Here is a 27973-nt window from a genome sequence, read left to right on the forward strand (position 1 = left end):
TTTTTTTGTTTGCAGTTACCTAGCACATTTTCTTTCACCTTGGATGGGGTTTAGGATTTAATAAATGACCAAGTTTGTAAGTTTGAGTAATACTTTTGGACCACAGCTTTGCACTTTCAGAAATATTGTGCAGTAGTACCACAACTCAAGTCAGTACATTCATTCCTTTATGCAGGTTCTGCCACTTATCCAGGTGGTGCTTCCCACTTTCCCATCTGCAGTCAACTCCTCAAACTCTTCCTGTGGGATCCAGACGTTTCCAAGACAGCTGGAAAGCATAATCCCTCCATCATATCCTGGGGCCTCATCCCAGTTGGGCACCCCTGAAGACTTCCTTTGGGAGACCAGGAGGCATCACCACCAGATGCCCAGACCACTTCAACAGCATCCTTCAGACATGAAGTAGAGATTCTACTCAAGTGTCCCTTCTGATTAGTCAAGCTTCTCACCTTGTCCAGCACGGTAAAAACCAGGTATCTGAAAAACCTCATTTGCACAGCTTGCATCAATGACCTTTTGGTCTTTGCCCAAAGCTCAAGACAACAGGACAGAAGCCCATACAGTGTCAGCAGCAGCAGCGACAATCAAGTCTATCAAGCTCACATGCCAACTTACTAATTAATACAAGTAGAAAGGGGGCGGGGGGGGGGGGGGTGTCTGGGCACTCCTTTAGACTTATAGTTGTGTTAACATACCACTGATTATATGATCACATCACTGTGGTGACTAACAGAAAAGGCTTAAAAAAAAAAAAAAAACTAGCTGAGTATCAGCTGTCACTTTAGTAGCAATCTTGAGCCAGCTCAAATACAAATAGTGTTTCATGTAGCATATTTTTTTATAAACCGACCTGAGGCCCATCTATTACAATTAAAAAAAAGATGCATGTGCAGTATTTGCTCAAATGTGGCATATTAACTTAGTCAACAACCCAATTGTAAACAAAATGAATGAACATGAAATTTGTATGGCCTCATTTTAACCTTACACTGCCACCTACTGGTCAGGTTCAGTTAAAACTGATGTATTAGTGAGTGAAGTCAGTGTTCATTGGTAACAATTACATGTTCATCTGATTCTGCAGTTCTTCATACATTTGCACATTCATAAGTGTAACATCACGACACAAAAGGCTGGCTTAGGTTCTTATTCACATATGGCAAGACAATACATCACAGCACCGTTTCCAGAGTGTGTCCTCTGCGAGACTTTAAACAGCTTAAACATTTAGCACAGATTTCAATGTTGATACACCGTATCTCACAGAAAACAAAGGACATGCTATTGAGAATTTTTATTCGAAGATTAAACCCCTTTGTGGTTTCCAGTACACCATACAACAGCATAACACAAGCTGGGTCAGTGCAGTGGAGGGTGCTCAAATGATGAAGAGTAGCAGTTATCATGCCAATAACACTAGCATGGGTGTGTCTTAAACAGTGAAATAAGAATCACAACTTCCCCACAATGTTTTTTGCACCCCCTCCCCCTTTCACTCTCTGAAAGCAGAACTCTGGAAAAGTTACAACTGAGGCTATATTTTTGTTTTGAGAGTCACCTTTTCACTTAGGACAAAGATGAATTTAATAGGACCATTATTTAGTTAAGATGCAAACACCGCAAGTTGAAGCTAACCAGCTAATAATGTTCCTAAATGAGGCAAAAAGATCTCCCGAACACTTCTCAACACTACAGTCCAGACAAAAATGTCATCTGGTTGAACGTACCACTTTGATGCTTGGCTGAACATGCGCATGTTTACCTCACAAAATGTAAAATCAAAATGGCTATTAGAGTTCATCTCGTCTCCTCTGTAGCAGCTCTCCACAGTGATTAAAGTCAACTGCAGAAGAGTGACTGGGTCCCACAAAATGAGCTTCTACTTTGGCACTTGACTTATTTGCACTCTGAACAGCCGTGGAAGGTTAGGCCAAGGTCAGGCTAACTGTATAATTGAGGTTTAAGCTCCACATTGAAGCAGTAAATGAACATTTTCATCTGTTCAGTGGTGGTGAGAAGCTTTTACTGTGAGGTCGTTGTGCCTCAAATAAGATTAATTAGCCAGTTGTTTGCTAATGCAGTGTTTGCATTCCAAAAGTGCCAATTAAATTAATTTGCCTCGAGGTTCAGAACCCCAAAACAAATGAAAAAGATCCTGGGTTAGGTGTGGGAGGAGGAAAGGCCAAACTTTAAAACAAATGGGTGGGTATTCAAAAATAAATCGTAAACAGGATTTTACACTACGGGGCAAAACGGCAACACCTTCCTCACTCAGTAGGATGGGGGCGGAGCAAAAAGGGTAATTTGGGAACAGGTTAGAGGTCATCTTCTTCCTCTGGGAGTGCTGTTTCTGCTGCAACCTAAGCACAGACACCAGCATTAGAATAAGATATCTGCCGACAAATCTTTTCATTCATGTGAAAATTCTTGCATGCTTGGAGACAAAGAACTGAATGTACATAGCAGGAGGAACTAAATGTTTGTTTTGTAAAAGCTTAGACAATATCAAGTCTAAGGTGTTATTGTAAGTTTTCAGTAGGATTTTAGGTTAATGATTTTAGTGATGAATGCCCCTTCGGCGTCGCTCTTCCGTGCCTCATACTCGGGGTGGCTACAGCAGATCAGGGATGGAGCTGCATGTTGATTTGGCACAAGTTTTATGCCGGATTCCCTTCCTCACGCAACTCCACATTACAAAATGGCACTTTGGTGACAAATATAATTTTCTATTTTTGATTCATTTGAAAAATCAAGTCTGAAAAGAACAGCTTCATCGCTGGCAAAAATAAAAAGGTTTATAAACTCCCTCAAAATGACACTTCTCTGTACACATACAAAATAATATCTACCTCAACTCAATGCTAAATACAACAAACCTGCATGCAACCAATTATACCCGACAAGTTTGATGATTTCATTGTATCTTAAAATTCCTGCAGTAAGGTTTTATCACCTCTTTTCTGAGAAAGGACCATCAGGCTGCAGTCAACCATTTTCAGTGAATAGCTGCACATTACTGATAACTACTGCAATATTACACACAAAAATCCCCAAGTGTATAAAAGCCTTTGCACACTAATGATGTACCATGTGCCATGGACCACAAGTGTAAACAAGCCTAGTTTAACATCAGAACAAGGTCACAATAGAACTTTGACTTGAAAGAGGTACATTTCTCCATGTGATGTGGAGTTGCGTCAGGAGGGGCACCCGGTGTAAAACTTGTGCCAATTCAATATGCATATCCACCACAGATTTGCTGTGGTGACCCTGAGTGCAAAACAAGGGAGCAGCCGAAGGGACTTACTTTACTATAATTAACTAAATAATAAAAAGCCTGAGACGCCGCATGAGGATTTGCAAACTCACTTTTAGCTCCTGTTCATACTGCGCAGCAAGTGTGGGGTCCATATGGACTTCTGGAGGCGCAAGAGCAGGCATTGCCACAAACTCCAAGTTGGGATCACCGACCAACTTCCTTGCTAGCCAGAGGAAAGGCTTCTCAAAGTTGTAATTACTCTTGGCTGAAATGTCATAGTACTGGAGACACAAGAACATACTGAAATGTAAGAAAGTGGCCTGATCAAATTTACACAGATTTATCCCCCCCATTCTTATTCAGAGAGGAAAGTGATTTTTCCACCTCCATGAATCATGTCGAGTAACAGGTGAGCTCATTCAGTACCTGCAAGTTCTTCTTGCGGTGAAACACGATGTTCTTGGCTTTGACTTTTCGGTCCTTAATGTCCACCTTGTTTCCACATAGGACGATAGGAATGTTCTCACAGACACGGACCAGGTCACGATGCCAGTTAGGCACATTCTTATAGGTAACACGGGATGTTACATCAAACATGATGATTGCACACTGAGCTGTGGAGGAAAAAGCAAAATATAAAATGTCAGATTTTGAACATGCATACACAAGTCCAGCACATTGGGTATCAGTCCAACAAACCAATTCTCAGTTGTGTTTGGGATTGTGAAAAGCACCTTGAATGTAATAGCCATCTCTCAGGCCTCCAAACTTCTCTTGACCAGCTGTGTCCCACACATTATAACTGATGGGTCCTCTGTTGGTGTGGAAGAGGAGTGGGTGCACTTCTACGCCCAGAGTAGCTAGAAGAGAAAATAAAGTTTGTTTTTTTTAAACTGCTATGTCAGGAAAGAGAATGAAATGTTCTGAAAAATCTTTCCAAGTCAGCCAGGGGTCTGGAGCCTGCTGTAGGACAGCATGGGTTTAAGCCCCTTTCACACCGTGGCTGCTCCCGGTTGCGCCGTGCGTCATTATGACGACGCCGCATGGAAGCAACTCGGTGCCGAGACGATGCAGCTCGGCACCACAACAGCGCGAGGGCGCAAAGGAGGAAGCAAGTCAGGCGCCGAAAAATTAAACCTGTTTAATTTTTTTGGCGTCCTGTGCTCGACGCAGAAAGGAAGCGGTTCCAGCGCAAGCCAGGGCAAAGAGGCATTACCCGGCGTGACTCGGAGCCAATTTATGATTCCTGCTGTGTGCCGTTGTTCCCACAGTATAAATCACACAGGACTGTTTTTATACCGTGTACTCAATGCAGTAAAAACTACACGCTGAAAGGAGGAGGGGAAAAAAAAAAAAAAAAAAAAAAGTAGACTGATTGCCAGAAATATCCAGTAAAAAGTCCAGACCCACTCATGGACGTTCGTTCACTTGCGCACATGTGAACAATTAAAAGAGGGAAGAAAAAAAAAAGTCTGGCTTCAAGCATTATTTCCTTGTTCTCTGCTCAAACTCTCACATCAATTAAAAGAAAAAAAAGCCAAAAAAGGACATAAGTCCTGAGACAGGACATGTCAACATCAAGTAGAACTCCAGACATCTCCTCATTGCTTGACAGTTCGCGCGCGCATTTCGCGGTCAAAGGAGGAAAGAAAAAAAAAAAAATTGTCTGCAGGCAGTTAATTCCTTTCTCTCCTCACTCTCTCATCATGGTTAAGAGAGGGCATAAGTCCAGGACATGTCAACATCAAGCAGAACTCTAATTTAGTAGAATCTCCACATTTGCTAAAGGACGGTGCGCGCGCATCTTGTGGTCAATCAATCAATCAATCAACTTTTTTCTTGTATAGCGCCAAATCACAACAAACAGTTGCCCCAAGGCGCTCCACATTGCAAGGCAAGGCCATACAATAATTATGAAACACAGTCTACGTCTAAAGCAACATAACCAAGGGATGGTCCAGGGTCACCCGATCCAGCCCTAACTATAAGCCTTAGCGAAAAGGAAAGTTTTAAGCCTAATCTTAAAAGTAGAGAGGGTATCTGTCTCCCTGATCTGAATTGGGAGCTGGTTCCACAGGAGAGGAGCCTGAAAGCTGAAGGCTCTGCCTCCCATTCTACTCTTACAAACCCTAGGAACTACAAGTAAGCCCGCAGTCTGAGAGCGAAGCGCTCTAATGGGGTAATATGGTACTATGAGGTCCCTAAGATAAGATGGGACCTGATTATTCAAAACCTTATAAGTAAGAAGAAGAATTTTAAATTCTATTCTAGCATTAACAGGAAGCCAATGAAGGGAGGCCAACACGGGTGAGATATGCTCTCTCCTGCTAGTCCCCGTCAGTACTCTAGCTGCAGCATTCTGAACCAACTGAAGGCTTTTTAGGGAACTTTTAGGACAACCTGATAATAATGAATTACAATAGTCCAGCCTAGAGGAAACAAATGCATGAATTAGTTTTTCAGCATCACTCTGAGACAAGACCTTTCTGATTTTAGAGATATTGCGTAAATGCAAAAAGGCAGTCCTACATATTTGTTTAATATGCGCTTTGAATGACATATCCTGATCAAAAATAACTCCAAGATTTCTCACAGTATTACTAGAGATCAGGGAAATGACATCCAGAGTAACGATCTGGTTAGACACCATGCTTCTAAGATTTGTGGGGCCAAGTACAATAACTTCAGTTTTATCTGAGTTTAAAAGCAGGAAATTAGAGGTCATCCATGTCTTTATGTCTGTAAGACAATCCTGCAGTTTAGCTAATTGGTGCGTATCCTCTGGCTTCATGGATAGATAAAGCTGGGTATCATCTGCGTAACAATGAAAATCAAGGGATTTCCTCAAGGGAGGAAAGATAAACTATAACAGAACTCAGAGCGCAGCCCTGCAGCTCAGCACAACAAGCAGAAGGGAAGTCAGAGTGCACAGTCTGTCTGCAGCCAAACTGCACTCTGACTTCTCTGTGCAGAGAACCTGCAGGCTGCGTTCTCACCTCCTCTCTGCCCCCCGTTGCGCGCACCTGAGGCAGAAATTCCTGCGTCGTCATGACGCCACAGGGAGCAACTGGGAGCAGCCCCGGTGTGAAAGGGGCTTTAGGCAAAATAAGACATCTTAAAGGTGACCTGACACTTACACAACTTTGAAGACACACAGCATGAGTGCCATAGGCGTGAGGTCCCCTAGGGGGTCTGTGGGCATGCCCCCCTGGGAAATTGAGGGAAAAAAAAGTGCAATTTGGTGCATTTTGAGAACACTTTGGTCAGTTTTTCTTTGTTTAAAACAGTGGTATTTGACTCATACTAGAACAAAATATGGCTCAAGTCTTTATGTCATTACAATTATTTACTATCGTGTATGTATTGTGTAATACGTTTCCACAAACGGACTGACTGCAATAACCGACTAATTCTGCTTTCATTCTACATTTATCAAATTCTAAGTGTCTTACAAAAAAAAAAAATCAGTAACTGCACCCTGTCTGCTTTTAGTCTCTTCACTGGCTGCCTGTCTCTGCAAGATCAGATTTTAAGGTCCTGCTACTGGCCTATAAAGTTGTTCACGGATTGGCACCACCCTACTTGGCAGATCTACTTAAGCCCTACATACCATCCTGGGCTCTGCGCTCACAGGATGCAGGATTGATCCGTGTCCCTTGGGTGAAGAAAAAGTCTGTGGAATCTACTTGTTTTAGTGAGGCAGTTAGACTCCGTAAAGACTTGTTTACTATGCTTTTATTCATTTTTAACCTTTTTAAAATCATGTTTTTAACCCTTTCATCATGTGCTTTGATTTTTTGATTTAATTTGTTTTGGTTTTTATTGTTGAGTTGTTTTGTGTGACGCACCCTGAGACGACACTGTCATGATTTGGCACTCTATAAGTTTAATAAATTGAAATTGAGTAAATAAAACACTTAAAGACATGAAAACTATTGCCAATGAGAAGTCTTTTGCCACTTGAAAGTCATTCAGTTAAATCATAACTTGCAAAACAACAATAATGTAACTTCAAAATAATCATTTTAATGTTAATCAGGTCCATGGTTTTTCCGCCTGCATAGAAATTTTTATATTCACAGCTGAGCATGAAACAGGCAAACTGAGTCTATGATGGGCTGTGGATTACTTTTTGAAAAGTTTAAAAATGGTGTCTGACCTGACTCACTTCATGGGCTAGAGTTAAGGTAAAATTCTTACGTTGTGATTCAGATTGACACGCCTCTATAATGCGATTTATTAGTTTTGAGTATATATATATATTTTTTTTCTTTCAAAGTACAGCACTGTGAATACTTTATGGATGCACTGTATATGGGTACTTTTCACATGTAGAACACAAGTTTAAGTGCCAATTCTGATCATCCTGTGTCATTGAAAACTTTAGGAGGGCAAACCATAAATGGTCCTACAAATACAATCGCTCACATTCCCCCACTTTAACTGTGACTGATGAATGCTTTGCTAATGGACCAACTCAGCCATTTCCGTTATGATTGCATTTTAGTTATACAACCCCAATTCCAATGAAGTTGTGAAAAATGTAAATAAAAACAATGATTTGCAAATCCTCTTCAACCCATATTTAATTGAATACACCACAAAGATATTTAATGTTCAAACTTATAAACTTTGTTTTTGTGCAAATATTTACACATTTTGAAATGGATGCCTGCAACACATTTCAAAAAAAGCTGGGACAGTGGTATGTTTACCACTGTGTTACATCACCTTTCCTTCTAACAACACTCAAGCATTTGGGAACCGAGGACACCAATTGTTGAAGCTTTGCAGGTGGAATTCTTCCCATTCTTGCTTGATGTATGACTTCAGTTGTTCAACAGTCCGGGGTCTCTTGTTTTTTGCGATTCATAATGCGCCACACATTTTCAATGGGTGACAGGTCTGGACTGCAGGGAGGCCAGTCTAGTATCTGCACTCTTTTACTATGAAGCCATGTTGTAACACGTGCAGAATATGGCTTGGCATTGTCTTGCTGAAATAAGCAGGGACGTCCCTGAAAAAGACGTTGCTTGGATGGCCGCACATGTTGCTCCAAAATCTGGATGTACCTTTTTGCATTGATGGTGCCCATGCCATGGGCACTAACAGACCCCCATACCATTACAGATGCTGTCTTTTGAACTTTGTTCTGGTAACAATCTGGATGGTCTATTTCCTCTTTTGTATGGAGGACACAACATCCATGATTTCTGTCAGGTTTTAGAAAAGGTTGTGTTTATACAGTTACAGTCATTTTTAGAAGATAATCACATCCTTGAAAAATTCCAATCTGGGTTTAGATTGCGACACAGCACTGAGTCGGCACTTTTAAAAGTTCATAATGACATCACTTTGTCAGTGGATGCAGGGAATCCTGCAGTGCTGGTTCTGTTGGACCTCACAGCAGCTTATGATACTGTGGATAACAGTACTTGTTTCCAGGTTAGAACATGTTATTGGCATTCAGCGTACTGCACTTAAGTGGCTTAGATCATATTTGTCAGAAAAGAGCTTTTCTGTTATGATTGGGGACCTCTCCTCATCAACTGCTCCTCTGTGTTGTAGAGTGCCGCAGGGTTCTGTTCTTGGGCCTATTCTATTTTCTTTGTACATTCTGCCATTGGGGTCAATTATAACCCAGCACAACCTGTCCTTTCATTGTTATGCAGATGATCTGCAAATCTAACTGCCTATGAGGACTAATGGGAGTGATGCTGTGTCATCACTAATTGTATTTGCGATGTAAAGCAGTGGCTGTCCCAAAAATTTCCTTTACCTGAATGCTGGTAAAACAGATCATGGTATTTGAGCGCCCGGGCATACCAAATGTGGTAACACCAAATTTTGGTGCCCTGGCTAATTATGTAAAACCTGCTGTGAAGAATTTGAGAGTGATATTTGACAGCTGTATGAGGTTCAATCAACGGATAAATTCTGTTGTAACAACTCTTTCCCAGCTTGGTCTTTTGGCTAAAATAAAGCACTTCCTCAATAGATGTGATCTTGAGATGGCCACTGATGCTTTCATCAGCTCCAGACTTGATTATTGTAATGCAATTCATTCTGGCATTAATCAGTCTTCTCTTGCACATCAACTGGTGTGGAATGCTGCTGCTCATCTTTTAACAAACACTTTTAGACAGGAGGATATTACGCCCGACCTGTACTCACTCCACTGGCTTCCTGTTCATTTTAGAATTGATTTTAAGATTTTAGTGTTTGTTTTTAAAGCTATTTACGGCCTTGCACCTTCCTACTTGTCTGAAATTTTAACTTTGCGCACTTACAGTAGGACATTACAGGCATCTGGCCAGCTTTACTTATGTTCCGAGGTCAAGATACAAACGCTGGGGTGATCATGCTTTTGCGGTAGCTGGCCCCAGACTGTGGAACAAGCTACCTCTTGAATTACGTACTTTTCCTGACCTAGCACTTTTTAAATCTAAGTTAAAGACTTATTTAAAGTGGCTTTTAACACCTAGTGGGGAGGTGACATGTTCTGTTTTTACATGCTGCTTTAAATTTTATTGTATGTGTTTTATTTTTGCGGATTTGTTTTTAATGTTAAGTGCTTTGGACACTAGTTGTTGCTGTAAAGCACTTTATAAATAAATGATTGATGATTTCCAATAATTTGAAATGTGGACTTCTCAGACCACAGCACACTTTTCCACTTTGCGTCTGTCCATTTCAAATGAGCTCGGGCCCAGAGAAGGCGGCGGCGCTTCTGGATGTTGATGTATGGCTTTCACTTTGCATGGTAGAGTTTTAACTTGCACTTATAGATGTAGCGATGAACTGTGTTAACTGACAATGGTTTTCTGAAGTGTTTGAGCCCACGCAGTAAGATCCTTTACACAATGATGCCAGTTTTTAATGCCAGTGCTGCCTGAGGGATCGAAGGTCACGGGCATTCAATGTTGGTTTTCGGCCTTGCCGCTTATGTGTAGAAAGTTCTCCAGATTCTCTGAATCTTCTGATTATATTATGGACTGCAGATGATGGAATCCCTAAATTCCTTGCAATTAAACGTTGAAAAACATTGTTCTTAAACTGTTGGAGTATTTTTTTTCCCCACAGTTGTTCACAAAGTGGTGATCCTCGCCCCATCTTTGCTTGTGAACGGCTGAGCCTTTTGGCGATGCTCCTTTTATACCCAATCATGATACTCACCTGTTTCTAATTAGGTGTTCTTTGCACATTCATCAACTTTCCCAGTCATTTGTTGCCCCATCCCAACTTTTTTGAAATGCATTGCAGGCATCCATTTCAAAATGAGCAAAACATTTGCACAAAAACAACAAAGTCTATCAGTTTGAACATTAAATATCTTGTCTTGGTGGTGTATTCAATCGAATACAGGTTAAAGAGGATTTTCAAATCATTGTATTCTGTGTTTTCCATTTTACACAATGCCTCAGCTTTATTGGAACTGGGGTTGTACATCACATTTACATGATAAAGAACTGAAAATAAGAGCCTAGTACTGACGCACTAAGCATTCTTACATATTTGATCCTCAATTGAAGTGAGACCAACTAAAGTTAGACAATATTTCTAAATTACAGGTTTCAACCTAGATTGATATTTTAACAAGAGTTCCTGGTCATATAATTAATTGTTACATGAAGGCCAACTGCTTTTCAGCACTGTAAATTCCTTCATTTTATTTCTCATTACAGAGGACAATTTAAACAATTAAATGTGGTTCAAATACAAGGATTATTGATGCGGAATTCATTTTAATCTTTGTTTCTTAAATTAACTGAAGCCTCACTAACAACAAAAATAAAACACCTGTGCCTTGCTTCCAGTATTTGCTCTGCAGGACTGTACAACAGGCTGGCACACACAGCACACTCCCAAAGCAGGAATGAGCCACTCATTGCCCATTCTTCACCATGCGCAAACAATATCAGAATTTTGTATCAAAATTTCAGACCAACAGCAGACAGTACCCAGGCTTCCAGAATGGCCTTGTTCTATTTTTCACACAGGGCAACGGCACACAACTAAAAGCTCCGCATATTGCCAGTGACTAGAAAGAAGAAGAAACAGAATCTGTATCATTGAAGTCTACATGCCATGCATCCCACGCCGGTAAAACCTGCTTCCTTTTTATATTTGTTACATTTTTGCTCAGAGGAGCAGCATCTAAATCAAACACCAAGTTGACTAACCATTCCCAGACTCCCCACCCCCAAACCACACTGGCACTCACTTTGCACTTATCAATAGGATGGAGGGAGGAAAAAAAAAAAAAAGCCGTTTCAAAAAAGAAAAACTGGCACAAAAAGAGACTGGGGGTGGCCTGGTGCCCTGTGTACTCGTACATTTTCTTATTCAGGCTGAATTGTTTATACTGTGCAAGACTACATTGTAATGTGTCTAGAACATAGTATTTGCACAAAACAAAAATTAAAATAAAGTCTACCACACCATCGCCACCAAAATATGCATGTTTCAAAAATGATCACTGCTACATGTTGATCCAAAAGCATCTCCCCCTTCTTACATAGTCGCGGCCCACCACAGCATCGTAGTGCACAAAGATATACTTTTAAACTAGATGTTGGTACAAAAGGTACACTGGAATGAATTTATCATACAGCAGGACAGACATTAACTGTCCTAGCTTAAGGTGCAACATTTCACAATGGGAATGTAGGGGAAAATAAAATGTCCTGTACCTAACCCCGGCTAAAAGTTTGCAACTTTGCAGATGGAAAAATGTAGTGTAATCACAATGCACCCTTGTGTTGTTAAAACAAAAAATAAATAATTCAACATAAGCAACTACTTTGAGGTCTTCATAATTAGGGATGGGTACTGATAAGATTTTATCGATAGATGCCATTATCGAGCCGATTCCTTATCGATACCTCGTGAATTTTGTACGAAAAGTAGGCTCTACAGGTTTTCTATGTATTTCATTGAGTCTTAAAGTAAATAAATATGAAACTGGTCACTGTATCCTTGATCTCTGTACATAAATAAAAATAAACAAAACAGTTATTTCGATTTGAAGTTATTAATTCCGACTGGACTCTGTCGTTCTAACTTGACTCAGCAGAGAGCCGCATGAACAGAACGGAGGATGATTCTTTCTTTCTCGCAACAAGACAGGAGTCCCAGTTAGTAACTTTAATCTGCACAAAAGTGACTCACAATTTCACATATTCAGGGATGAAAGTGGTGAGAAAAAAAAAAGAAGCTGAAACCCAAAATTACCCCCCCAACACCACCCGTACGAAAATGTTTCAATTCTAGAAGCTCTGAAATGTAATCTGGGACTATTCCAGACGATAAACTGGAGTGAGTGCAGCATCCATTTAGGTGAGAAAGAAAAAAAAAAAAAAAGAAAAAAAAAAAAAACAACTTTCCTTATTCAAATTCATTCCAGTAGTATTCTGCTCTTACTAGATGCAGCAGTTTTCTAGCTTGGCAGATAGTTCTGGAGGAAATCACTGAAGAAATTAACACATTGAAAATATGGTTTGACCGAAACAAACTGTTATTAAATTAAATAAAACAGGGATAAGATGGAGGTTTAAGAGTCACTAGGTGTTCACAGGAAACATTTATTTCTGTATGTATTTATTTATTTATGTATGTTCATTGTTAGTTGGTTTTATATTTTCTGTTGTTTCTCTATTCAGGTTCTTTTTGTCTCTCTAAAACCGCATATAATAAGTATATATTGTATATAATAATCATTAGATTATTAATATATAAACAAAAATAAATTTAAAAAAAATATTACAAATTGAAAACAAATGCACCCGAACGTGATGACAGCTGCAACTGCTTAATACTAACTTTTAACATTGAAAATGCCATAGACATGCTAACGCATTAGCATCGCTCCCGTTTTTAAGTCATAAAATACATCTATCAACTGTTTCAGAACACCATAACAGGTCGGTTTAACATAAAAAAGGTAAATACTCGCAGACGTATGCTCTTTAGGTTTTTAGCAGGGGAAAATTAAGCGAAAGAATAAACGAAGCAATAGATCGAAGCACTGCTTCAGTCTGCGAACCACTGCTTCAATTGGTTCAAGGTTCAAAGCAAAGCCGCGCTGCAGAAAAGTTGATACCCCAAAACAACGGCCACTCTAAAGGACCGATAACAGAATCGTTAAGCAAAAAGCTTATTGATGTCGGTGGATCGAATCATTTCTTAACGATACCCGAAAGGAACCGGTTCTCGATCCCATCCCTATTCATAATTATAACCTATTATTCTTTGCTTTCAATAAAGTACCAGATTAACATTGTTGACTTTAAGTTAAACATTTTCCTCTGGAGTAGCATTGCCCCAGTCCACTGTTTTGTCAGTGCCACATTGTTTTTTGACTCAAGCATGTTAACTGTATGAAGTAATTCAGTTACTTAAACTGCTGTAGAGATCTCTGATACACAATCTTGTGTCACACACTGGCTACATCCAAATACTCTTTAGGGTACCCAGAGCAACGATGATTATTAATAGATTAGATTAACCGAGCTATTTTTAAATTAACCATTTTACGTCTTTTTTTCCCCCCCACAATATTCAAATACTTTGATTTCAGTTTCTTGATTTCTTTGATGTCTTCCACCACCGTCTGTGTTTAAATTTAGAAGCACCTCCTTGCGGCAGAATGCGGAAGAGACAGAAAGCTCTCTGTACGTGCCTGCAACTTTGATCAAGGAGAAACCGAGGACAGCTGATATTTTCCATTTGGCGTGCTTATGTATTTTGGGTCAAGTTACAAATGCCGCCAAAACAGAACGTTGACGGGACTAATATTTTTGGAGAAGCTACGGACATTAGCCAATGTTGCTAGCTACATTCTGGACTCGCATGCCATTCCAGCAGGAGAAGGTTATTCATCTTTACATTAAAAGCATGAGTGCGTGCTTGTGTGACTTTATTTAGTAAGTTCAATGCAAGTACATAATTGTCGATACATTAAAAATTAGGGCTGGGCAAGTTAACGCATTAACTAATGGCGACAATTTTTTTTTCAATCACACGTTAGCGCAGTTTTTTTTTTTTTTTGCAAGTCTGTTGCTGACTGCTCCTGCAGACATGGAGAAGGGCATTCCCGAACCCCGTCTTTTTAAGCTGATTTTTCCGTCCCATTACGCTCAGAAAAAAAAATCCCACTGAGAACCCTGTTAACAAACGTTATGGCACTTTCATTCATATGGCAGAACATTTAAAATAAAATTGTGCTACACATTACTTTTGAATTCATTTTTGGATTTTACATATAACAATGTGATTAATCGCAATTATTCATGGAAATCATGTGATTAAAATATTTAATCGTTAACCAGCACCATTAAAAATACACGGAAGACAAGAAATATGCTTATTTTCATTGTGGTCCATAAAAAAAATAAATCAAATGACAAGATAGAATAATAATGTGTATATGATAACCCAAACAATTCATAAATACATTAAGACAATAAATTAACATTTAAAATTACATAATTAACCAGAAATAAAAGGGTTGAGTTCCTCTTCTAAAAATTGTTGAGGTCTAATGTTTTAAAGACATTGTGGACTTGCATGCCAGCCCAGCTCATTATACAACCTTTGCTTAATTTATTACCACCCTTGTAAAATGTCAGCTACCCATGTTATAAACACTACCCAATCTAGAACCCATGGATCCCCACGGGCAACATGCTAGTACTACGTAATTGGCAAACAGTAGTAGGCACAAACTGTAGTGTGTCCAAATACTTATTATGCATTGAACACTAGGTGTATAGCAGCTGGATGATCTACTTACCATAACTGTCTCAGCGGACTACATTAAACCATCCCATGCATCTGGAGACTAGAAACTGAAAAACTTCCCAGGAAAATCCAAAGACTTATTAATTTACACGACAGAGTGCAAGTGTCTGTACAAATTTCACCAGAAGTTTCAATTAAATTTTTTTTTTTTTTTTTTTTTTAAATCACTTTCACATCATACATCTCATCACAGGTATGGTGGCGGAGTATGTGTGAATGGTGACCATACTACTGATTTACCTGCTTCTAGTACATACTACCATAACAGTCGGGTAGTACATACTAACCAACGTTGGGTACAATCTAATTATGCGGAAGCAGGGTCTGTCATGGGTGTTTCATGGTGGGATAAGTTCAGTTACATCTTTCTCATTCAACGACGAAGTGATTTAGTTGCGTATATGACTAAACAAACATTTATTGTTAATGAGGTCTTCAGATCATGTCATTGAATCAGGATTTAAGTGAAGGCTTTGTTTGTAGGGTACAACACAGCAAACTAGCAAATAAATATTGTAGAGGTGTAAAAAATTTTAAATAAACCCTACAACACAACACACTGCGGTGCTGGGTGAAGTATGAAGGCACATGGGACAGGAAAAAAAAATTAATCACAGACCTGCACCTTGGCCTGGTTTCATAAAGTACTCTAATCTAGGCATGTGAATCTCATCATTGAGAATGATTCGATACTCACCTCAATAAACTACCAGCGATACGATTCATCCCTGCTCCTGATTTGATATGTATTTGATGGCGATTCAATTCCTCAATACGATTTGGGGCAATACAATTAATTAGGGAATAACTGCGTCGTGTCTGATTTGTGGACGTTAATGCTAGATTTTACGGTCGCAAAAGAGGAGTTTTACTGGTTCCGCGTTGAATCAGACACAAGGGGGTTATTCCCATTCTAATCCAATTCCATTGTTTGCACGGTTTATTTTTCTATAAGTAATTCCACCTGGACGAGATGCCTCTCCATCTGGCCACTTTCGAATCGTTGTGAAAGGGGTGGTCGGCTCTTAGCGTAGCAACGTCTTTGTGCCAAACTGTAAATTCTGTGAGCAGACCTACAGATTTCTCCATGTCGTCATCTGCAGAGTAATTCTGTATCACAATCCACATAAATACTTTCGTATGGTAGCTTAAATCCGTGCATTTCAGCATTGTTGCCGCTGCACTAGTTTGTCTTGCTCTCAACAGCATTACTGACATCTGCATAGCAACGTGGTCAACACGCGGAGTAATACAGCAAATGTGAAACGGTCTAATATTTTTTCCACCGTCAACACAATAATTTATTGTCTGAAATCACACAATTAACCAGATTTGCTGAACAAATGTAACTGGATTAAAATGCTGGGTATTGATAAGATTGTATCATTACATTCTGCTTATCGATCCCCTTATTAATACCTCTTGTGAATTTTCTGTGCACTAAAAGTAGGCTTTACAGGTTTTTATGTCCACAACATTTTATTCAGTCTTAAAGTAAAAAAAAAATATGAAATTGATCACTGGATCCTTGATCTCTGGATATAAATAAAATCTGTACATGATAAATACTAGATATCTGGACAGAAACAAAAAATCTGTAGTTTTTGTCAAAAGCACTTCCTTTTAGATATTACTGACAAGTGTAACTCCAGACTGAGCTGAGCTCTTACAGCCGGCTGTGCTGCACGTCAGGATGTAATTCATAAGAAAACGGAGGACGTCTCATTTTGGGGGTGGGGGCGGTTTGGTCAGTTGTAGTTTGTATTATAGCGTTTGGAAAGAGATGTAATTTGATTTAAAACGGCAATTCACTCTGAAGTTATTAATTCAGGCAGAAATCCGCACGGCTCTTTGGAGCCCCGCACTTAGTCCCACAAAACAGAGGATATTATTACTATTATTTCCTTTACCCGATGGACAACTTCGGGCTGAGTTCCTCACACCGGCTGATTCATATTTCTTGCCTGCAACAAGAGTCCCAGTTTGTGACTCTAATCCACACAAAGTTGACTCATGATTGACATGTTTAAATGAGAGGGGTTAATGAAGACATTGCAGACCTGCTGCTGGAAGCGAAGCAGAAAACCAGCAAACAGTGGGTCAAAGCGTTGCTTCAAGCAGACCCGCTGCAGTCTACAATCAACAGAGAAATCATTTCCCAATAAACATCCTCAAAAACAACGGCCGTGCCGGTGTCCAGAACTGAAGGACCGATAAGGGAATCATTAAGCAAAAAGGTTATTGACGTCATCATTTTTGTTGTGGTAGAAATGTGCTTTCTAAATTCCGTCCGTGGTGCATTCAATGTGCATCGGGAAGGAGGGGGGAGGGAAAAAAAAAACAAACAAACACAAAATGATGTAAGCAGGCAACAAGTGATGCACTGAATGAATGAATCGATGCAGTCAGATCGCATACGTTTGTAGACTGGTGGCAGGAGTAGGGATGTATCGAATAGTGGTTCTTTTTAAGAATCGTTAAATTATTCGATCCACCGACAGCCTTTTTGCTTAACAATTCCCTTATTGGTCCTTGAGTTCAGAGAGTTGTTTATTAGTAAATACGATTATTTCTCTGTTGAGTGCAGACTCGCTGCTTCTGCAGCGTCTCTGCTTGAAACAACAAAGCAGCGCTGTGACCTGCTGTTTCGCTGGTTTTCTGCATCACTGCTTTTCAGAAGCAGCAGGTCTGCAATTTCATTAACCCATCTCAAAGCCATTTAAAGATGTTCATCGTGAGCCACCTTTGTGCGGATTAAGTCATTAACTGGGACTAGTCTTGTTGCGGGCAAGAAATGAAAATTGCCCTCCGCTCTGTTCCTGTTTTGTGGGACTAAGGGCACAGCTCCAAACGCTGCACACTTCTGAGGCCATGGAGTTAAATTTGTCTCAATATCTGAAGGAAATGCTTCTGACAAGAACTACAGATGTTTATTTCTGTTTATGTCCAGAGATTTAGGATCCATCATGTACAGATTTAATTTATTTTGTATATAAGGTTTTGCTACTAACCTATAAAATTGTTCACCAACTGGCACCTCCCTACTGAGCTTACCTAATTAAACCCTATGTACCGACCTGGGCTCTGCATTCTCAGGGTGCAGGGCAACTTTGTGTCCCAAGGGTGAATAAAAAGTCTGTTTTGTGGAATGATCTCCCTGCATCAATAAAACAGTCAGAGTCTGGAGACTTTCAAGTCCAGACTTAAGACGCACTTATTTTCCCTTTCGTATGGCTAGCATACTGGCATAGTAATTTGCTGTACTTTTTACACTTTTAAATTCATTTTATTAGTAAAGAGAGCGGGCTGCGGCCTCAACTTTAAAGTCTGGGTGTTTTAATGAAGCTTAGGGCTAGTGGCCAGCGATCACCTTAGTATTTCTTCTGTTTTTCTTGTTGCTTAATGCTGAAAAATTACATTGAATTTGTTGTCTTTCCGATGCCTGATTCCGTTTTGTCTCTCTGTTTAAGGTGTGGCTCCATCCAGACATGGGACTGGTGTCTACTTCTGCAACCCTCCCGTCCTGTGAACCGGCAAAATTTCCTGTATATTCATTTTGTAAATTGTGTCGTAGCATGGTCCAAGGAGAGGGTCACCCCTGCGAGTCTGGTCTGTTTGAGGCTTCTTCCTCAAATCTTCAGAGGGTGTTTTTCCTTACAACTGTCACCTGTGTGGTTGCTCTGGGGGTTGGTAAGATTGGGCCTTACTTGTCTGAAGCACCTTGAGGAAACTGTTGTGATTTGGTGCTACATAAATGAAAACTAATTGAAAATGTCCAGAGATCAAGGGTCCAGTGACCAATTGCATATTTATTTACATTAAGACTCAATAAAATGTTGCTGCCATAGAAAACCTGTAAAGCCTACTTTTAGTACACAGATAATTCACAAGAGGTATTGACAGGGGAATTGATAAAGAATCAGATCGATAGGCAGAAGAGACAGATGAAATCTTATCAATACCCATCCCTAGGTGGCAGCGGGTGCTCCGGGACTGGAATAATCCATTGGAGATTTTTACGCACACCGAGGACAGGAGCGCTTCTCCTCTGCACCGGAGAACTTGGCCATGTTTGTAGCAACAGACCAACCCGGAAGTAAACAACTGTAGCGTATTTGAGGTGTTTCTTGACAACAGCACTCACAAGGCCACTAGGACCATGAAAATCATTAACCAACATAAGACGGCCCATCTACAAGTTTAGCCATTGATGTGAAACAAAGATTAGACTGATAACCTTAGTCGACCAAGTAAGCTTAGTTGACTAAAAGATTAGACTGCTTCATGAAACCAGGCCCTAGTGTTTGACAAGTGATGTGAGCCTGGGTCAATACCGTAAAAGTGAAGAACTCACCAACATATTTTTTCTCAAATTCTCCAGTCATGTGTCTCTTCACAAATGTTGTCTTGCCAGTACCTCCATCTCCTACTAAAACAAGCTGGTGGGAGAAGAAAAAAGGAAGAGAGGGAGGGGAAAAGTCCAGCAGAGTTGGCTTAAACTGGCTTGTACTGGTTTTGCAGGAGCACAATTAATACAAGTAGCCACTAAATACCACATATCATACTGCAACACTGCAAACATTACCTTAAACTGGACATGTGCTTCCTGCATTGTCGTCATGGTTTGTAACGTCACGTCGTGATCTAAATGAAAGAAAAGAAGGCGGGATTGACAACTTACCAAGTTATATCAACCTATATCCATACTGAGCTATAAAGCCAATCACTTATCTTTTATATACATTTAAAAAAAAATGGTACCACACAAACGCAAAAACTGAGTGCGAACTGCGTCGCTTCAGCGGCACTTTTCAACAGAGCAGCTAACAGCTAGCCTGCTAATAGCCTGTTGCTTAGCAGCAAGGCATTCTAGCATTTTCTTTCGCAAATAACAGCAAGCGCATTATGCAAGTCATGCTAGCATGTACATGTATTCGCCTTACAGCTCACACCGAATAAAACACTGGTCCAATCAGTTCGTTCATAAAACCGGCATTAAAAGTTAACTTTATAGTTTGCTACTAGCTAACAGAGCGCTAGCGTTACCTGAATGCGCCATACAACGCACAATGAACGGCAACTTCTCACCAGAAAACCAGCTAATGAAAAACTAAAGCTCTGTGCTGCGATACAATTTAACAATTTCATACGTCTAACCACAAATAAGTCAGCAAATGACTTGAAAAAGCAGATTTCGGGAACAAAGCAGTGAAGGGACGGGTCATTGTAAGTGCTAACTTACTAGCTAGCAAGGCAAGGAACTCATTCTTTTCAACAGGCTAACAAACTAGCAATTGGCAGAAAAATCACCGGCCTATTCAAGTTGGCAATTAATCAAACACCTATACTGAAGACACCACACATTACACCAGCTCTGCCGTGACTACAACGTACATTAAGGCTCAAGAGACGTTTAAATTCTAATACGCCACCATCAGATGGAAGGGTAGAAACACTAACACTCACCCGGTGCGGCAGCGAAAAGAGGAAAGACTAAATGGCTGCATTCGCGGGAGATTCGGCGTGGACCATGAGTCAGTTTCCGCCCTAATCACGTGACAAACAGCGGCAAAATATATGCCTGATCGTCATTCACAGTGCAGCAGATAAGTGAATATTTACTGAGGGATCCTTCAATGGAATAGTTTTGACTGTGTTGCATGTTTGGTTTGTAAAGTAACCTTTAGTAAAGTAAACCATTGTTTAACCTTTACTTTAGTTAACCTTAGTAAAGGTTAAATAATGTCGGCATCCATTGGATTCTATGACGTGTGGCATATGCTACCCTGTAACATGATAACTAAGCATGATACATGATGCAGACTATTCCTTTTTAAAACCATATTCACTCAACTACTCATTTGCATCACCTTTTACCAAAATTGGAGCAACTTTAATTTTTGACCCCTGTACAAATTGAAAGTGACCTTTGTCACCATTCTTGCTGTTTTTACCCCATAACTCCATAACATTCATTCACAGATAGTCCAAACTATACCTTTTTGGAATCTTTATGATCAGACAAATATTATGGAATACATTTCAATATGATTGGAGCATTTTAAAATTTTGACCCCTGTGTAATTCTTCAACTGACCCCTTCTTGGCTGCCTATTGAAAGTTCATGTGGCCACTCTGCATTTTTAAAAGAGTAATGTCTAAGGAGTATGTGTGCCAAAATTGGTGCTTGCATCACCATTTGAAGCATTTTTCAGTTATCCGCTGCACTATCATTCACTTTTGTGGAGTAAGATTCAAGCGATATTCTTCTTTTTGTAGACTAGGTTGGCCTGATGGAGAGCGATCGACAAGAGAGGAGCAGCATACATGTCGGAGGAAGGAAACTCAAGCAAAAGAAAAGCCCATTTTGTATTTCTGCAACCTCTTATGATCTTACTTTGTCACATCATATGGGAAGACAGAGACTATACTTCCATACACTTCACTTAATGTGCTCTTTTATGGATTGCCTAGTGTTGTCCTACGGTGCTATGCAAGGATATCTTTTCCCACAGCATAGGCAGTGGCCAGTGGGAACAAATTTCTCCTGGGGGAGACCACCTGAATGAAGTCAGATAGACACTTCAGAAATTTAATTCTTTGGCTTTCTGAACTTTTTTGTGCTTTTCTCCAACCCCCAAGTCCACTCATGACACATTCTCTGTATGCAATGATAATTTCATATGAAGCGATGCAAACATTTTGACATTTTTGACATCTGAAGTTGTGTTAGTGCAACAAGGTGAAGTCCAGATTGAAAAGATGTTCCTAATAGCTTGGCTAGTGGGGAAGTCCCCTTTGGTTGACCTGGTAAAGCCTTGGTCTCAGGTACGAGCAACCTGAGAGCAAGGTTGCTTGTGATGTTTGAACCCCACTGTGGGTGTTGCCATTAAGATATGGGACATGTCATCTGGTCACAAGCTGGCGTAGCTGACAGGATCTGGCAGTTGACCAGGTAGTCAGAGAACATGCTTAAATGCACCTATGACCTTTGGGTGAGGTAACAAATGGTGGGGAAATATGTAACAAGGTGAAGTTCATATTGTGGCCATGGCTACAGCTGTGTTCACACGCTAGATTGCTCATACTTGAGACCAAAGGTCTATTAGGTCAGCCAAAGGGGAATTCCCCACTAGCCACGGTTGTAGGAACATCTTTTCAATCTGGTCTTCCACCTTGTTACATTAGGAGCTGCCATAGTGGATCCACTGTCATGACTCCAAGCAAAAAATGGGAGCAGCCAAAAGAACCCTAGAAATTTCCATGTAACAATAACATTTTAAGAGATTGTTTCAACTATAATCCTTTAACAACATCACCCATATAATGTCAATAACACTGAAAGCCTGATCTCAGAAGCTAAAGCAGTGTGTCCTGGTTAATACTTGGATGGGAGGCCACTTTGGAACACCAGGGGTTGTGTGTGTTCCTCCATGTAAAACTGGAGATGCACCAGCAAGGGCATCTGGTATGAAACTTGTGCCAAATACCAGTGTGGCTCTGCCTGTATTTGCTGTGGTGACCCTGAACAAAACGGGTGCAAGTGAAACATTGACATTACATTTTGGAGTCTACATTAGGGAAAATCTGGCTTGATCTCTAATGCTGCGTTCAAATGTTGGCTTGTCAGCGACAGACAGTAAACCTGATGTTCCTGTGTTTTCAATGACAAGCCAATGGAATCTTTTGCCACTGCTGGTTGTGAGCACAGCAACTATGCACAATGACAACACTTGCTGTCAAATGTTTAAAAATTTTTAAACTTTTACCGCCTGCTGCAGTGACAAGGACCAACCTAATGTTGCTTCATCTTTAATGAGTAGAAAAGATGAATGATTTTAGTGCAGAGTCACCCAGTTTTTATCAGACAAATGTTTATAACGCTGTGCTGTTTTACTATAACTGTGCCAAATCGTAAGACTCTTTCAATTAAGTAAATTTTTGTCTGTGCCAATAATACTGAAACCATGCCTCATATCATCACAGACAGTTTGCCGCTGCAGATATTAGTATTTCTGTTATCACAACTGGGTTGACAGTTTTTCTGCAGTCAATATGTGAATGCAGCATTAGTGCAAACACAAAATGCCCCTGCCCATGCACCACCTTCACCAGCAGTTCCACTGCCTATGCGACAGAAAAAAGCTGGATGATTCACACAGATTTGACAATTAAAACGTTTTTAGAGTCCTATACAGGGTAGGAAACTTTGATTCATGCCTTTGTGTCTTCCAGAATTGACCACTGTAACGTGCTGTTTTATGGATTGCTACTTCTGAGTGTCAGATGTCTTCAGATGGTTCAGAATTCTGCTGCTAGAGTCTTGACTAGAACCAGGAGATTTGATCATATTACCCCTTTCTTGGCTTTCCTTCACTGGCTTCCCATTACTTTAAGAGTCAATTTTAGGATTTTACTGCTGACTTATGAGGCTGTAAAAGGTCTTGCGCTTCCCAGTCTTGCTGAACTTGTGCGACTTTATGTGTTTTTACATGTCCTGCAATCACAGGATGCAAGTTTGCTCTGTGTTCCCAGTGCTAAAAAGAAGTCAGCAGGTTTTAGAGTCTTTGCTTACTGTGTTCCTCCACTGTGGAACAATTTGCCTGCTGACATAAGAAAGACTTGCTCAGTTGAATCTTAAAACATTTATTTTCTTCACTTTATCATTAGTTTTTGCACAGATTTTGACAAAGGTTTCACCACAAATACATATTAGGCCATGGAAGACTCCATTAAATTTGGGAGGTGATCCAGAGGTAGATCCAGATTTTCTGGATCAAGATTTCACTTTATATTGTTAGATAATATCTGTGCTAATTCTTTGTTTTATGTTAGCTATTAAGTATTTACTCTATCATCTGTCCAAGTTTCAGACACGGGGAGAGCTTCCCCTGTTGGTGAGAGCCAGTAACATTAGAAATGTGAGACTAAACCACACCCATGTTAACACCCACAAGGTATAAAAAGTGTTGTATGACTCATCTTAGGGGCCCTTCACAAGATGGACACTGTCTGTGAGGGTCCCAGGCCTGGTTTCTAACATGACCTTCAATAAACTCAAAATGAGGAATACAATGGTTTGGTTTTTGGTAAGGGGCAGAATTTTACATAAAAAGAACCAGGTAGAAATAACTATTGAGTTAGAAGGATTACGTCAAAACTACTGCACGGATTTTGACGGCACAGATTTTGACAAGAGTTTCACCACAGATAGATATTAGGCCATGGAAGACTTCATTCAATTTTAAAGGTGATCTGGATCCGGACCCGGATTCTGGATCAAGGTTTCACTTTATATAGGCTTTGAAGGATTGCATCAAAACTACTTCACAAATTCGCACCACAGATAGATATTAGGCCATGGAAGACTCCACTGAAGTTTGGAGGTGATCTCAATTTGGATCGGTGGATGTCAGAAAACTCTGATTCCTCTGGTTTTTTAAAACCATTTAGATTGTAACCGCAGGACCTTTGTGGCCGGGACGGCGGTGGGATAGAACCCATGCGGCTTGCACTAAAGACCATTCCTCTACCAGGTCAGTCAAAGGGGAATTCCCCGTTAGCCAAGCTAGTGGGAACGTCTTTTCAATCAGGACCCGGGACCTTCATCCCGCTACAAACTCCTGAAAGTAACACTTCTGATATATATATATATATATATATATATATATATATATATATATATATATATATATATATATATATATATATATATATATATATATATATATATATATATATTTGTAATAATTCATTTCTTATCCACCAGGTGGAAGTAGCAGTCAGAATATTTAGTGGTTGTCCACTCAAAAACCAATATTTATAATCTCACAGGAATGTTTCATTAAGATACAAATCATGCACAAAAAGTAAATCCTGACCTCCTGTTTTGACACATTTGCTATTATATTCTACAGTATATGTTTTTTAAAGGCGTATGCTGTTTAATAATTCTTGTATATATCAATTTGTTTCTTGTAATTGGAGGAAAGAAAGCTTTTACACAGCTAAATCACCAGTGTTACATAACAGTTTCTACATGGGTCCACACTGGGTCAGTGTTTAACTGTTTGTATTTAACACTGTCAGTGTTAATTTAACACTGGTGATTTTGCTGTGTAGCAGAACAGCAGCATGATGGCACATTATAATTCACATGCTTTGTGTTTTTAAATATCATATTTTGTTATGTTCGTAGACTCGTACACTGGCTGATTTTTTATTTACAAATCTATTCTTGGACTTCTGGCCACATATTTTTGCACATACATGTGTAGAAACCTCAGCCGATACGGCCTGCTCTCTCAGGACATCACACAGTTGCAGGTCCAAAGAGTCGGAACAAGAACTGGGCAAAAAGGCTTTTTAATTTTCTGCCCTGTCTACTTGGAATGATGTGCAAATGGACTTGAAATTTACACATCTTGTATCTCTGAGGAAATCTAAGGCAATTATAAAAGACAGAGAAATAAGTTCTATTGGATCTTGTGACTGCACTGTGTCATTGTGAAATTCCACTCTTGCTATTCTGTAATGTGTGACATGATGACTGTATTTTATTTGTTTGCTGTAATTTGTTTTATGCTGCCCTCTTGGCCAGGTTACTCTAGAAAAAGAGGTTTTAAATCTCAATGAGTTTTTTTACCTGGTAAAATAAAGGACATTGATGATATTTTGTAAATTGTCAGATCAGGATGTCTTTAGGTTTGGACCACACTGATGTGATGTAGTGATACACACATGTAGAGTACTCCAGTAACTTTCTTCAGCTTCTCCCTTGTTTTTGCACTCAGGGTCGCCATAGCAAATCAAAGATGGATCTGCATGTTTAATTGGCACAAGTTTCACGCCGGATGCCCTTCCTGACACAACACCGCATCCACATACCCTACATCAGGGGTGGGCAACTTGATCCAGAAAGGGCCAAGAGGGTGCAGGTTTTCTTTGATTTGATTAATATCACTTTGAGCAGATGGAATCAGTTAATCAGTGAAATCACCTGGTGGAATCAGTGGCTGCAAAGAAAACCTGCACCCTTTTGGCCATTTCTGGAACAAGTTTCCCACCCCTGCCCTACATGGAGAAATGTGGCAGAGGGGCTTGAACCTGGAACCTTCTGCACTGAAACCAAGGGTGCTAACCATTTGGCCACCATGCATGCTTTATGTGGATTACTCCAGTTAGTAAAAATAAATATGTGCAGTTAAAAAAAACAAAACCTACAAATTTTTTTTTTTAAATGACCATACATTGCAATCACAAAGGGATTCAGACCATCACAAAAATTCAATAAATTCTATTTAAAATTGTAAAAGCTGACATTGAAAAAATGCACATAGCAACTGCTGTGACACATTTACATTTGCTACAACACTAAACATATTTTTTTTCTAATAATAGTTTACAGTTTGGAATGGCAGATTATGAATTGCAGTGGTTACATGCAGCAGAAATAAATTAATCAAAACTTGAAAGATTACACAGAGAACATATTTCTACCAGTGATGTTATGGCCAATGCCAGTACCTCCACCAATCAAAGATAATCCCTATATCAAGTGTACCTGTGTGGAAATGTGGACTTTACTGCATGCACCAAATCACCTGTCAAACCATGGATTAAGGAAACATATGAGGAACTGATACATATTTTGGATATCCATTTGTGTTTATGTTTGTCCTGCCAAAATAAAGTCCTTTTCCCATTCACTAATTGTGTTCCTTGTCAGCTGATATCCTCCGAGTCCATCAAAAGTTTGTGCATACTCAAAACTTCAAGCAGAGAGCTTTCCTACTGGCTGCACATTTCTTTACAATTTTGTTCTCTACTTGTTTTTTATTTTTTCCAATATTTCTGCGTTTTTATCCTGTGACTGTCCAGTGCTTCAGACTGGGCTTCTGTTTGGCCAAAGCTCCAGGGTGAGATGTGAATTCTGTACGAGTGACGAGAACACAGTTCCTGACACAGCAACATGCATCCATAGTCAGAAAAACACAGCACGGCTGTATGGTTATTTTACCTGGATGTCAGAGCATCCTAGATAGATAGATAGATACATACATACATACATACTTTATTGATCCCAGAGGGAAATTCAAGGCATCCAGCAGCGTACACATTAGACAAGACACACACATTGCACCAGACACACAAAATAGGGTTAAGTAAATAAAAGAAAAATACACTAATCCTGCAGATTCGCCTGGTGAGAATGCACTACAGAGTTGTTTATGTCCTCACAGCTGCAGCTGCACTGAACACCGGCACAGTGAGAAGACACTGCCAGTGCATGAACATAGTGTGGATGTATGACATGATCTCCAAGCGAGCTGGATTCTATCCAAAAGCATTCAGACCTCAGAGAATACGGCTCAAACCCAGCTCCCCCAGTGCACATATATGTTTTGAAACTGGCTAAATCGTTATGCTGAATGCAATTTTCTGTATTGCCAGTGCCCTGAATCCATAGAACACTGTCGGATAATGTGATTGTGCCAATGGAAAAAAATATTAAAATACGTCATTAATCCATTTGCTGAATCTGTCACAGTGAGACAACATTTTAACAACAGAGTGACAGCTTGGCTCCAGACAGCATCTGGTGTGTCCCACACGATGTCTCCCCATTAGTGTCTATGAACACAGACTTTTCCTTTCTGGTGTCACAAATCAATAATGTTAGGTTTTCATTACGTGTGTCGTTTGCAAGAAAGCAATTTGGAAATACAGTAAAACTCACCTACACCATCATCGTATTAACTGGCTATGCACACTTACCAGACAAAAGCAAAAGTTCCAACGTTTTTGTATGGTTTTCCATGTAATAAACACCGTATATACCAGATTTGGTATGACAGATCTTCGTTCACTTCAGACAAAACATCCCATCTGATCGCAATACATTTCCATTAA

General features: G+C 39.8%; 1 protein-coding gene across 3 annotated transcripts; it reads right to left on the reverse strand.

Moving 5' to 3' along the window:
- Nucleotides 1–1281: 1281 nt before the first annotated feature.
- On the reverse strand, nucleotides 1282–27896 carry ran (RAN, member RAS oncogene family). 3 transcript variants are annotated; one of them, XM_034181357.1, is made up of 7 exons: nucleotides 27839–27896; nucleotides 19647–19705; nucleotides 19416–19500; nucleotides 3994–4119; nucleotides 3686–3873; nucleotides 3370–3540; nucleotides 1282–2360 (listed from the first exon to the last, which is right to left on the reverse strand). In XM_034181357.1, the coding sequence occupies exons 1-7, from the start codon at nucleotides 27879–27881 to the stop codon at nucleotides 2316–2318; spliced, it is 717 nt and encodes a 238-aa protein (XP_034037248.1). In that variant the 5' UTR covers nucleotides 27882–27896; the 3' UTR covers nucleotides 1282–2315. The 3 variants fall into 3 exon arrangements, with proteins under 3 accessions (XP_034037248.1, XP_034037249.1, XP_034037251.1); XM_034181358.1 differs by lacking the exon at nucleotides 27839–27896 and adding an exon at nucleotides 20528–20656; XM_034181360.1 differs by lacking the exon at nucleotides 27839–27896 and adding an exon at nucleotides 20494–20519.
- Between the last annotated feature and the right edge of the window lie 77 nt (nucleotides 27897–27973).

The sequence above is a fragment of the Thalassophryne amazonica genome, chromosome 11 (assembly GCF_902500255.1).
Source record: "Thalassophryne amazonica chromosome 11, fThaAma1.1, whole genome shotgun sequence".
Taxonomy (NCBI): domain Eukaryota; kingdom Metazoa; phylum Chordata; class Actinopteri; order Batrachoidiformes; family Batrachoididae; genus Thalassophryne; species Thalassophryne amazonica.